Below are 14,198 nucleotides of genomic sequence, written 5' to 3' on the forward strand. Positions count from 1 at the left end.
AGCATGAGTACCCGCGGATACATGGAGTGCTGGAACTGGGCCTGAGATGTTATATCAGGGAACTTGACTTTGATACTAAAAATAGCATGAACAGTGGCGTGTGGAAAGGGAGGGGGCATGGCCACCCACTTTTGTTGGTCATTGGGGGGGGAATACGTTAAAACGTCAATATTTGCTCGGATTGCTCCTGATCAGACTCCATTCTGGGGAACTGAACAACCTGCCCCCCCCACACTTTCAATGTGCTGCACACGCCACTGAGCATGAATAGAGTGATTGGGCTCTATAGAGTACCGAAGTGTGACGTCATAAAATTATCTTTTTTGCATTTCAGCATTTTCATGACCATATTTCAGTAGAACATGATGAAAAACACCCACAGTCCAAATTTGGTGGGAATCGGATTAGGTATTCATGCGGCCATATCTCGGGCCCTCATGATCCGATTCCCACCAAATTTGGACTGTGGATGTTTTTCATCATACTCCACCGATACATGGTATTCAAAACGCTGAAATGCAAAAAAGGTTTTCTGTGACGTCATCACTTCGGTACTCTATGGTATTTAATCACTCCATGTGCCCAGCAAGCACAAAAATGTTCTAAAAGATTCAAAACGTTTTAATAACATTTAAATGTCGGATTATATAAAGGTCATGAAAACGTTTTTTAAATATTATTGGAAAATATTTTGGGCAAACATTTTTGCAAAATATTTTGTAAACGTATAAATAACATTTTATATAGGCCTACAATGTTTTGCATCAAGTTTTCAATAATGTTTTATGAATGTTATTAAAATGTTTGTACTCTTTATATAACCCAACATTTAAACGTTTTGTGTTTGCTGGGTGACTTCGAACACTGATGGTCACCACTCATAAATATTTAATTAATTACTTGATTAATTGGGTGGGGTAGGGTTGCGAGTTGTAGTGGAGTGTGGTGTGGCACCTATGTTTCAGATGGACGTTTTATTTTTGAAAGACCATACTTAAGGCCAAAAAAAAAACATGTTTGTTTCCTGGTCCAAAAAGTCAAATGCGAAATGCAGTTTTTTTAAATCCATGTCTTGAAATGGAAAAAATACCCCTTTCGCTGCAAATTGGAATGGGAATTTCAGACACAAAAAAATCATATTCAAGAATATTTATGACCCCCTTTCAACCTGCAGTAGTTTTTCACTATGCTCGTTTGTTGTCTAATGTCTAAATGTTTACTCCAGTAGTGTTTTATATTATTTTTTTGCGATTTTCCGGGTTTTTTTCTTCTTTTTTTCTTTGTAAGTGAAAAAAAAATCAAATGCGCACAATAAGCCGTCAAAATGAAATGTGTGCGCTACAGGAAGTAGGCTGAAAAGGGCGCTATAGCCTCATTTTAGGCCGTTTTAGGCACTTAAAAAAATAACCGCATCGAATTATGTAACAAAGTTCGCATCGAATGCTACTTGAGCAAGTAAAAATATAATTAAATACTTTTGGAGAGGGGCTATATAGCTAATACAAAGAAATGTCCTAGGGCCTATGCCTTAGTGGTTATAAAACAAAGGTAGTATATAGTGACAGTACATGGCTGCATGGTGAGGTTAGGGTGGGGTGTTGGTTGATTTGGTTAGAGTGGTGGGGTTTGAGGGACAAAACCTTCATAAATTTACCCCAATTGTTCCAGAAAATTTGGCATTATCCAAAAAAACACTTTTTTCTTGCTTATAAAAATAGTGATTTCTTGAAGATATTCATCAGGACTATTCATTCTTGAAGAGGTTCATTAGGTTTGTAGAAACTCATAATATACATTTCATCTTGTCAAAACCAAAAGTTATTTACTGACCTGACAGTTTCGACCATCTTGGACGATGATCACTCTGAAGATGATCATCGTCCAAGATGGTCGAAACTGTCAGGTCAGTAAATAACTTTTGGTTTTGACAAGATGAAATGTATATTATGAGTTTCTACAAACCTAATGAACCTCTTCAAGAATATACGTGAGAATTATGGACAGAACTATGTCAAGACTGTACGTGATTATGAAAATATTGGCAAGAAAATCGCCAGACATCGTAACCATCTCGTCTTTACATTACGATGCAAGGAATTGAATATCACACCGCCGAGCCTACGATTAAAATGTCCCATCAACACCGCTAGAGCACGAGATATAGTGAACAACGCACGACAACAGCTTGTTCGCGAAAGAATCAGAGTCACCACCAATAAAATTAACAGTTTTAAAGATCAGAAAACGAAATTTGAGACCGAATTAAATTCCCGGTTTCCGGAAACATTGTTTGGTCAGGTGACCGATCACGTGACTCGCAAAACAGAAACTGAGTTTTGCAAAACAAAATGGCGGCATCAACAAAAGTTGGAAAAATTACAACTTGCTCCGACTTCGAAAGGACGGCGAAATACACCGGACAATGTTGAATTAAACGGCGAACAGCTCAAGAAATGGGTTATTAATTTATCGAAGCATAAGCTTACCAAACCACAGGAAAGTGTATTGGCGAAAGGTTTGAATTTCTCGCCGGCGCCGAACAAGATCCCATACGAGGAATACATTGTAGCGACTGAACAAGCGTGTCATAAGCTTTCCAATAATGAAGCCACGGTTCTCAGATCCGAAATTGCTGGTGTTTTACGCAATGCTCGCCCCCCGAAATCGAACATTTCAGCAGAGGAAAGGCGTGCAATCCCCGGGGTGCAATCCAAGATCTTAAGAAGGAAGAATCAATACTTATACTGCCAGCAGACAAAGGCAAGGCTACGGTGCTTATGGATACAGCTGAATATGAGGACAAAATTCATTCAATGTTATCGGATGAGCGCACATACGAACTGTTGCCTTCTGATCCCACTCAACGCTACAAAAAAGAACTGGTAGCTATACTTACTAAGTTGAAAAAAAGAAAAGAAGATTGAAAAATATCAATATGATCTTCTGTTTCCTACGGCGGAGAATATACCGCGTATCTATGGCACGCCAAAAATACACAAACCCGGTAATAAAGTGAGACCGATAGTAGACTATACAGGGACCATAGGCTATCAAACATCGAGAGCCTTAGCGGACATTCTGTCGCCTTTGGTGGGAGGAACTGAACATCATGTCACCAATTCAAAGGATTTAGCGGAAAGTCTAGCAGAAGTCATGATAGAGGAAGGAGAAATTTTTAACTCGCATGACGTCGTCTCGCTTTTTACCAATACGCCTATCGACGAATCGCTTAATGTCATCAAAGCTAGATTACAACAGGATAAGACTCTGCACAAACGGACTCTACTCGCGGTGGAAGACATTATTGATCTTCTGAAGTTTGTACTTACCACCACATATTTTCTGTTTCGTGGAAAAATATACAAGCAGCGATTTGGTGCGGCTATGGGTAGCCCGGTTTCCCCAGTTGTCGCGAATTTGTATTTGGAATTTCTGGAGCAGCAAGCGATAGCCACAGCGCCTTTAGACTGTAAGCCGCGCCTCTGGAAACGTTATGTGGATGATATTTTAGAAATTGTAAAGGAAGATCAAGTTGAAAATCTCACCACACACCTCAATCAAACGGACCCCACGGACAGTATCAAATTTACATTCGAGAAAGAGCAAGAAAGATCCATACCGTTTTTAGACACGTTGATTGTGCGCAAACCTGATGGTTCTGTTAAGCTACTGGTCTACAGGAAAGCCACACATACAGACCAGTATTTAAATTTTGCTTCTCATCACCCCGTTCATCATAAACTGGGCGTGGTCCGCACACTTTTGGACAGGATGAACAGTGTTGTATCAGAAAAGGAGGACAAAGAACAAGAAGAAGGAAAAATCAAGCACGCACTCAAGAAATGTGGCTATCCCGAGTGGACTTTTAACCATGTCAAGCGCAAGATGGAATGTAAACAGGCTAAAAAGCAAAGTAAGAACAAAAATTCCACGGAAAGAAGCAAAGGACTTGTGATCATACCTTATGTTGAAAAAATGACAGAAACAGCCACTCGCATTTTCAGAAAACACGGCATAGCCACCGCAGTACGCCCACACACCACTTTAAGAAAAATGTTGGTGCATCCTAAGGACAAAAGAGACCCCATGAGTACCACAGACTGCATATATGAAATTCCTTGTGCAAATTGTGATAATACTTATGTTGGAGAAACTGGGCGGCGTTTTGAAACAAGATTGAAAGAGCATAAAAAGAAACTGAGAAAGTAGCACATAGTAAAGGAACATTTACTCGTCAAACAAGAAAACAGTCGGCTAGCGAACAGTCCAAATCTGCTATCGCGGACCATGCCGTTCAACAAAATCATGTGATTAACTGGAAAGACGCTCAAGTACTTGAAAAGGAATGTAATTCGGGAGCCCGCCGTATAAGAGAAGCCATCTGGATACGGAAGAGAGCACCGAACACAATGAACAGAGACGAGGGGGCCCATTATCTTAGCCACGTATACGACCCACTTCTGGGCGCTGGTGCGCCCTCTGTTGGTAAACAGAAGGTGGGAGAGAAAAACATCACTCTGAAGATGATCATCGTCCAAGATGGTCGAAACTGTCAGGTCAGTAAATAACTTTTGGTTTTGACAAGATGAAATGTATATTATAAGAAGGACTATTCATAGTAAACTGATTTTTGTAATTTCATAAAACTAGACCAAATAATTTAATGACTGCTTTTGCTCTCTATTAAATCAGTTTCATTGGAAAATACAAATGTTTCATGCCTAGAAAAATATGGTTGTTTTGTACATAGACATTCCACATGTAACCTTCGCTACCAGGATCAGCTCCCCGAGTTTCGTACGGGTTATAACGAGACATATTTAAACGCAGTAAGTTCCTTGTCCAGGGGAATTTCAAGTTAACTCAATTTTTCCACGAGAGCGTACTAGGCACAACCAGGGTTCGAACCCGTCACCTCTCGCACCATAGTCGAACGCCTTATCGATTGAGCTAACTTGACTGCTAAAACTTGACTGTTAACCTGTGTATGCCACTGAAAATGTGTTAAGGTGCTAAGAACACCGACTGTGTCATGCCTATGCCTAACGTTTTACCTCAGTCATTTTTATAAAGCTGGTTTGTATTTTAATTATGTATATTAGATATTGCTGCCATGTGTTTACGCTCTTATGTTTGTTTTTGTAAAGCGCTATGAAAACCAGTTTTTACTATGTAATTTTTGCATGCAAGTAATTAATTTTAATGATTCAGTTGATTTTGATGTTTTTTGTATAGGTTAAATTTATGAATTTCCTCTGTCAAAGCCTACTATGCGTATTCCACGTTTGTTGTTTTGTTCTTTTGTGCTTTAAAGCATACCATTTCTGTGCAATATGCATTGTATGTTTTCCAATTTCTTGCCTCTTGCACTTGTGCCTATTTCACATTTTCCAAATTTGCTGCTTCTGTGTGTGCCTTTTTTGTTTTGCTCCTTGTGTGAAATATGCATCTTGTGTTCTTTTGGCTTTGGTTTTGCATGTTTTTTGTTGTATATTTCACATGCTACTGTCCTCCTTTGCTCGCCTCTGACGTAACTGTGCAATATACATCAACTTATTTTCTTTATTAATTTTAAAATGTTAGTTCGTATCTTAATGCTGTATATTTAAATATTGTTGCCATGTGTTTATGCTTTTATATATGCTTTGTAAAGCTCATTGAGATTTGCTTGTAATGCGCTATATAAGATTAAATTATTATTATTATTATAACCAGTCGTATGTTCAGCGTTTCTGAACACCAAAACATCTTGGTATTGGACACTGTAGACTGGACAAACTGAGTACTGAGACAGTAAATTGTTGCATCTATTATTGGTAAAAGATTTAATGGCTCTATCTTGGTCTTTTTCTTGCACAGAAATTATACAATTTATTGTTTAAAGTAACGACTTTGCTTATCGTGGTATTTGCTTTTTATCTAGACTGTTGTAGGTTCAATTTAATTACAAATTATCATTATTATGTTATCTACCTTCATTGCCTTCACAGCAGGAAAATAGGTTATTCCAGTTGAAATCAATACACCCCATGTAAGACATGGACCTTAATATCTCACACAGGGAGTGTAGATTTCAAATGGGGTCACCCATTCAGGTAATCTCATTTTAAACTCACACTCCCTGTGTGGGAGATTAACGTCATGTCTTCCATTGGGGGAGTATCATGGATGTCAACTGGAATGGTCCAAATGAGAAAATGTAGACTTAATTAAGGGATCTAGAATGAGCGTTTTGAGCGTTTCGACAGTATTTTTGTGGGACATGAGGGCACATCAGACATATCGAATTGCATTCTGAATACGAAGAATAACCTTCTGATATCAAATAATTTTGATTTTTTTTAAAATTCAAGATATAATACAAATTTTATGACAAATTATTAAAATTTGACATTTTTCACATTTTGATATATAACAGTCCTCGAAGTAAATTATATAAATCTAATGATATATTCTTAAAGTGTATGTAGCTGGGAGGAAAAGCCGACGATCAATTGAACATTTTGACCTTTCATATTGAAGATATGGATTTTTTCCCCAAAAGACCTAATTTTTGTTGGTGTTTTGGAAAAAAATCCATATCTTCAATACGAAAGGTCAAAATTTTCAATTGATCGTCGGCTTTTCATCCCACCTACATACACTTTAAGTATAAATCATCAGATTTATAAAGTTTACTTCAAGTACTTTTTAAATATCAAAAATATCAATTTTTAATCATTTGCCATAAAATGACATTACATTGCGAATTTCAAAAAATCAAAATTATTTGATATCAGAAGGACATTCTTCGTATTCAGAATGCAATTCGATATATCTGATGTGCTCTAATGTCCCACAATAAATACTATCCAAACGTTCATACCCCATCCCTTAAATAACTTTAAATTATCCATGAAAATATCTAATTCTGTAACTTACTTAGGCAATCAACGACGCGAACAAGTACCTTTACCCTTTTCTGAAACTATGATCAATTGAGTTTAAACCTGTATTGTAATAGATATTATTTGAAAATGACACTTACGGCTCGATATGATAGATGCAACCTTTTAATATATATTGATATAGTAAGCATAGTCTTATACTTATACAAAGATTACCTTATTCTTATAAACTTACACCGCGATTACCTTAAAGTAGAAATTAAATCTATGATTTGCATATACATTTTTTTTCAATTTTTTTTCCTTATACAATGACAGTTAAAAACCCGACTGAAACAGTACAACTGACCGGTACTAAATGGATCTAAAATAAAATAAATTCAAAAAGTGTACACAACCAATTTATTTACACCTGTCTTGACCTGTTTTTAACTTTTAAAGGGGATGCTTAGGCTCCAAAAATTTGGATGTTGCCCATATTTTGGATGTTGTACTCATTAAACACTTTTTAACATTATACAAAGATAAATATATTTTTATTCTCATTCTTTATACTACTTGTACAGAGATATTTGAAATTATATCTACAATTTGTAACTTTGACATACAAATATTCTAATATTTCTTATTTCCAAGTTGTTTGTGAACTTTAGAAAGTCAATTTATTTTCGCATCAAATTATTAAACCAAAATATTACTTCCTTGATGCAATATTATGTACTATACTGCTTCATATTATTCACATATAATATCTTAATATTATAATAACCCGGTATAATACGTTTTAAGTACTTAAAAAGTACCCACATACCAGATATATGTTTATGCAGATATTTATTAACTTATTTATGCTTTATCAATCAAACCACCAAACCAAATTGTACCTAACCCTATATCGGTCCGGGGGTAATACAAGTGTTGCTATGAAAATACCATATTGTGGGTGATTGGTGTAGAGCCCGGTGTGTTGGGTCAATTTAAATGTGGGAAATGGGAATGTGTTTGGTTTATGGCTTTTATTAGAAATAAGATTCATATTTCCACAGGATTGAGATTTTTGGATTGACTCAAAAGAAATAATATCATTGCAATCACCAAATCGACAGCCTCATCCCTCACTTTTCCTCATCAAAACTGAGATTTTCCCATCAGTCTTCTGATTCAGAAGAAAGCTCATTTTTCTCATTACCGCAGTAAAATGTAATGCCCGAGACATGTTTCGTTCATTGCTCATTCCTCACATTTCTGGGGTTTTTTCAGGTGATTTTCACATTTCTGGGGTTTTTTTCAGGTGATTTACAACCATAAAGCCAAGAAAGACCCTTGATTTTGACTGTTCACAGCTCCAAAAGACCTCTTTAACCTGTGCGACGTCAGCTCCCAAAGACCCACCACCTCAAAATTCCAGGGGAACATACCCACCAAAAATTTATGATGTGCTTCCCCTCTGGGGTGTGAACGAGAACTTGAATTCTAGGAGTTAGTGACACAAAGACGTAACTCCATTTTGGTCATTTGAGAAAAACAAGTTTAAAGAAAATTATCCATTTTGATTAGCTTATAGTCATGTTGTATTACATAGAATAATGAAAGGATCATATTAAGTAGTGTTTAAATAAGCTAACATTTATTTAATTATAGCCCAATAATTATGAACAACACAGAAAAGGGCGATTCATTGGAGATACGTCTTTGTTACGCTGACATGAAAATGGTTTTGAATGGAGTTACGTCTTTATGTTTACTGCAAAGTGCTCATTTTTCTGAAAATTATAATACCAAAATCTCATTTTTGCAAAAAATGGAGTTACGTCTTTGTGTCTCTGACCCCTCGAGATAACCACAACCGGAAGTATGTTCTATCCTATGGGGCATTGTTATGCACGTTTTTGCTTCTCATATCAAAACCGCTGGATGGCGCAATACAACTCAAAATTTGAAAACATTTTGTTGTAATGTGCAATAATTATAAGCCCTGGGGAGGGTAAAATTGGGGGCGGGGGGGGGGCAATAATTATTTGCCAGCCTAGAGGGGGTGGCGATTTTGGGCACACATTCATGGGTACCTTTTAAATTAAACGCCCTGAAAAGGCGTAGAAAAACAGTACAGAAACGCTTAAATATGCACGCTGCTCGCTGCGCTCTGCACAATATAAAGGGTTCAAAAGAAATAACCCCCCTTAAAATTACAAAACATTTCTTTGCATAACTTGACATACATTTGGTTGATTTGAAAAATTTAAAAACCTGTAAATAGAGGAATCGTTTTGCTACCCTCCCAATATTCTTCTTTTTGAAAATCATTTTTTGTTGGTCAAAAATTATCACATTTTCCAAAAATGATGCTTTCAGAAAAAGTTTCACTTTTCAACAACCTATAGATGAGGTGACCTATGATGTCACATGTTTACATTCAGACCGCCCTCTGTTGTTTCAAAGCAGGCAAAATAACACAGAAGTGTCTATGACAGACAACATTAATCTCTTTAAAACTCAACTTTTAAAAACCTTTGAAGTTTTGTGTGATATAATGTATATAGCTTGATGCATTTATAAACAAGATTGATACCATTTTTTCTATTATTTGCTTTGAAACCAAAGTTAATGAATAAAAATCAACTTCTTCCATGTAAACTATGGTGTTTTTTGCCTGACAGATTTGATCACAGACCAACAGAGGGCGTATCAAATGTAAACACGTGTCACCTCATCTATACATGTAATGTACAAAAATGTTCTCGATATCAACATGATCAATGTTTTGATTGATTTAATTGTTAGTTAATTTTCATAAGTTTTGTGTATCCGATTACTCAGTCACCCATGCAATCATCTTTCAGTATAAACCAATGATTTATTGACATGAATTTTGACATGAATGGGTTTTCAGTCGTTGTTTCAAAAATGGTGAAATCACTATAGGAGTAGAAATAAGGTTTGTAGTGTGATGTTTTTTTGGCTAGAAGAGATGAAAAATTTACTTGCAAATGGTAGACTGAAACAGTTGCAAAGATCTATAGCAACGACTCTCTTGAATAAAGGCGTACATGACAAAGAAGAAATGGCCAACAAAGATTAAGAAATGGCCGACAAAGATTGGAGGTTGGAAGTCTGCATCCAGCCAATTACTGCATGCAGCCAATCTCTTGTGGCCACATCATGAGTGTTACACCTTTATCCAAGAAAGCCATCATTTTAAATCAAAATGCAAGATGCTTCAACCGACCCAATACAGGTAAATGTTTACCCTTTTGGTCAAATTTATGCATGGAGAGTTCATTTCTTCTTCCTAGTGATTTTATCATTTTGAAACAACTTCTGATTAAAAACATCAAAGAAAATCTCATTTTACGCCAAAATTAAGCTCAACAAATCTTTGTTTTGCACTGAATGATGGTTGCATGGGTGCCTGAAGGATCAGAGACAGAAAGGCGAAAGACAAAAACAAGAATGAAATCAACCTTAACGTTAATATTGAAAACGTTTTGTACATAATGTGGTAATGTGCAACTTTCTCTGAAAGCATCATTTTTAGAAAATGTGATTACTTTTGACCAAAAATATTGTTTTTGCAATTCCTCTGTTCGATCACAGCTTTTTGAATTATCAAATCAACAAAATAAATGTCAAGTTATGCAAAGAAATGTTTTGTAATTTTAGGGGGGGGGGAAGTTATTTCTTTTGAACCCTGTATCTAGACCATTTAAAGGCCTATTCAGTGATCCCAGCGCAAGTGTAAAGAAAAATTAAAGTTGTGTAAAAATTGCTTAAAAGTGAAGGATAAGTCATCCAAATATTCATTTGGTATTTTTGAAATGAAAAGATTGGCAAAAAGAACGCAAGAAAACAGCAGTATTGACGAAATTGAAGCCCCAATCAAATACATATAGCTAATTTATGTACTGTCAGTACATCAATTACAGATTCATTTAAATGCCTTATTTTGTCATGAATACACGGCTTTCGGCTGAACCACTAGCAGGCTATGTTAGCACATCTATGACAATGACAAAGGTACCACAATCTGACTTTTGATGATTTTTACGATCGTCCGGATGAGCAAATAACTGAATAGGCCTTTACTTAAAGTTTGCAAATTGGGATCCCAGAAATTTGGCATGTGTAAATGGGGGAGGGGGAAAAGATTTTGGCCGTGGGGGGGAAGCAACTATTGGTTGGCTGAGAGGGGGGAACAAGTATTTTTGGCATGCCGTTTGGAAATTGAGTAGGGGTACGATGTGCCACTGAGAATTTGGTTACGTACCGCCCAAGACTACGATTCGTAATCCCACGAAGAGTAAGTTTAGTTCATTAATGTGGTAGGCCTACAGCCACACGTACCCCGCATCCCCTGAACAAACACATCCTACTCATTTCAGGCGCGAATTCAGGGGGGAGCGCCGACTGCCCCCCCCCCCCAAAAAAAAGAGAGGAAAGGCGAGAAGAGAAGAGAAGAAAAGAGAAAGGGGGAAGGAGAAGAGAAAAGGGAGAAAAGGAGGAGAGAAAAGGAAGGTTAAATTTTACGTAATTGAGTAGGGCTATGCTTAATAAAAACCCGCACAGTCGGGTCGATTGGAAGTAGGTCCTAATGGCCTGCGATTATTTTAGGCATTGGGCTTGAAGGCGGGTCCGCATCCTAAAAGCATGTGAAAATTACTAGTGCGGCCCCGCCGATATGCAGGGTCCGTCACATTTTGCCACCAAAGTCATTATTCCTACCGACTTCATCCCGGCGATTTATGCACGGCTTTTACCATGTTTACGAATCTCGAATTTTGCAAATTGAGTTCGGGCCCTTTTTTTTAGCAATTGTTTTGAATGGTGTAAAAATGATGCACAAAATGGCTTGAATTGGACCGTCATTTTGCAAATTTTTCAAACTTCTCAAGAGGGAACATCCGTCCTCCGACAGCGTAGTGGATAAACATATGACCAATTTCGCTCTTCTTTCGACATTTGCATATTTCCTATGTTAACACAATTTATAGGGAAAACTTGTCCACGGAAGGTTTCATGGACCGTCATTAATTTTACAAATTTGCGGCTTTTTCAACTAAAATGTTACACTATTAGGCCTAATAGTGCCAAAATTGTCCACCACTCAATTAGATCTTCATTTTGCACAAGTTTCTTACTTCTGAGGGGAACACCCCCCCTTAGACAACCCCCTGCGTCGGGCAAGCGCGCTCCGCGGCCATTTTTTTTCATTTTATTTTATTTTTTCTAAATATTCGGCCCACACCCCCTGACTGCTCTAGATCGACAATCGGTACCAAAAAGCTGGTATCGCCCATCCCTATGGAGATTGACATAGACGTATTATAGGACTGGGAGCGAGTCTAATACTGCATGTGGCTATCGACGAGTGTTAGTAACGGCAGAAACCGGTTGTGAAGAAGACTACGTACTATCGCTAAAAAAAATAAGCGTCCTTATCAACCAATCAACTTTAAGACAAATAGGTGAAAAGGACACTTTCACGATATTTTTAGGACATGTTACAAAACTATATTTTCTAGAATTTTAGAAGAGTACTTTTAATATTGGCCGGTTATTTTTCACACAGCGACGTTAACTAGGCAATGTACTATTACTTATAACATACACTAAAACACTAAAGTACGCATATTTCCAAACATCTAAATTAGATAAAAATTTAGGACATGTTACAAAACTATATTTTCTAGAATTTTAGAAGAGTACTTTTAATATTGGCCGGTTATTTTTCACACAGCGACGTTAACTAGGCAAATCCCCATACTTCTAACGTACGCTATTTGTAGAGGTCACGCGTCAATGGTAAGAGCACTGTGTATTGTGTATAGGAAAACGGACAGTAACTGCAGTATGCAAAGAACTTATATAGTTCCAATTTTGACCTCAAGTTGCAGAGTATGAGTTTTAGTACCCAAATAACCAAAGGTCATTGTATGAATGTACACGCATATTGGGGTTAAGGAACTGTGTCATGATGGACGGGTTAATCACAAATGCCACTAGGATCCACAACATAATCTCTATCAGGGCACAGTTCTTTAACCCCAATACATTTGTATATCCATTGAATAACCTCTGAAAATTGGGGTACAAAAACTCATACTCTTCAACTTGAGGTTTGCACTATGATTGTTTAATTGAGGTTATTGAACTATGCAATTGGAATTGCGGTCCATAGTACGACGGAAACGATATACTTCAGGTAGCTTGAATATAATAATAAAGTAGTGTAGTTATACCTTATCGAAGACCATTAGGTACCTAAGGTGCATGTCAGACAGTTTGACTGGGTCTGGACTGATCAAATTGTGTTTTTACGCATGATTGGTACAATAGTGGGCCTATACTAAATATGACTGATTTGATGACTTGATTTGATGACGTACGTATCGGGTTACAATATGAAGTCGGCGATATGCTTCTTAATAGATTGATTATGACGCTTACCATATTTGGTCATAACGAATTTGACGGAAAAAAAATTAGTTGCTCACCTTTGGATGAGTAAATACTTGGTACCAGCCATAGGAATTCGTAACCCGCCTTAGTATATAAGGAAGACGAACTAAAATTAGCGGGCAAAACTTCTGAAAGCGTATAATGGCGTAAACTCTGTAGTTTTGGTTTTTTTTAATCATAAATCGATGCTCAATATAGAAATATCACAACAGAAAGAACAGTTTAATCACCCATTTTTACAATAATTAAAACTAATTAAGACAAATGAAATTAACAATTTCCGGCTCAAAATTCTGAATAACGGAATTTTATTGTTTTGAGACAACCTTGTAATGTTCGCATGCCCCTAGCCAGGGATCAACAAAAATCATCTAAATGGTCAACCGTTGGGAAATATACTTTTGATGTAATCAAATTTGCCCAAAATGGTCCAAATTTAGAAGAAAAATTCACAAGGGTCCATTTTTAAGGTGTTTTTTTAAAGGGCGACGCAAGCACATTTTTCTTTAACATTTTGAGTTTATGTGCAAAATTGATGGATACGAACTTTTTTCAAATTCCCATACCCACTTTAGAGGAGGAGGGTTGCAATTTATGTAAACTCACAGATTCCAGCCAGAGAAATTTCAGAAGTGTCAGTGCCAGAGGATTGGAATGTGTCTGGGTACAACTGCAGCCAAAGCGACTACCAAGAGACGTTTCCGTCATTATGGTTTGTGCAGTTTACATTCCGCGCGATTCACCGAATCAAGATCTTCTCAGACTCCATTTACTTGAATCAATAGACTTACTTCATAACAAGTATCCTGATGTAGGCTTTGTAATCATGGGTGACTTTAATAGAATGCAAGTCAA

General features: G+C 36.9%; 1 protein-coding gene across 1 annotated transcript; it reads left to right on the forward strand.

Moving 5' to 3' along the window:
• The first annotated feature begins 3,153 nt into the window (after positions 1 to 3,153).
• LOC140139661 (uncharacterized) lies at positions 3,154 to 4,209 on the forward strand. The gene has a single exon (XM_072161363.1). It carries the CDS (start codon positions 3,154 to 3,156, stop codon positions 4,207 to 4,209), a length of 1,056 nt encoding a protein of 351 aa, XP_072017464.1.
• The last annotated feature ends 9,989 nt before the right edge of the window (positions 4,210 to 14,198 follow it).

The sequence above is a fragment of the Amphiura filiformis genome, chromosome 18, assembly GCF_039555335.1.
Source record: "Amphiura filiformis chromosome 18, Afil_fr2py, whole genome shotgun sequence".
In the NCBI taxonomy this organism is placed as follows: Eukaryota; Metazoa; Echinodermata; class Ophiuroidea; order Amphilepidida; family Amphiuridae; genus Amphiura; species Amphiura filiformis.

Coding starts and splice junctions, on each gene's coding strand:
- LOC140139661 (XM_072161363.1), top strand. CDS start 3,154: ATGATAGAGGAAGGAGAAATTTTTAACTCGCATGACGTCGTCTCGCTT.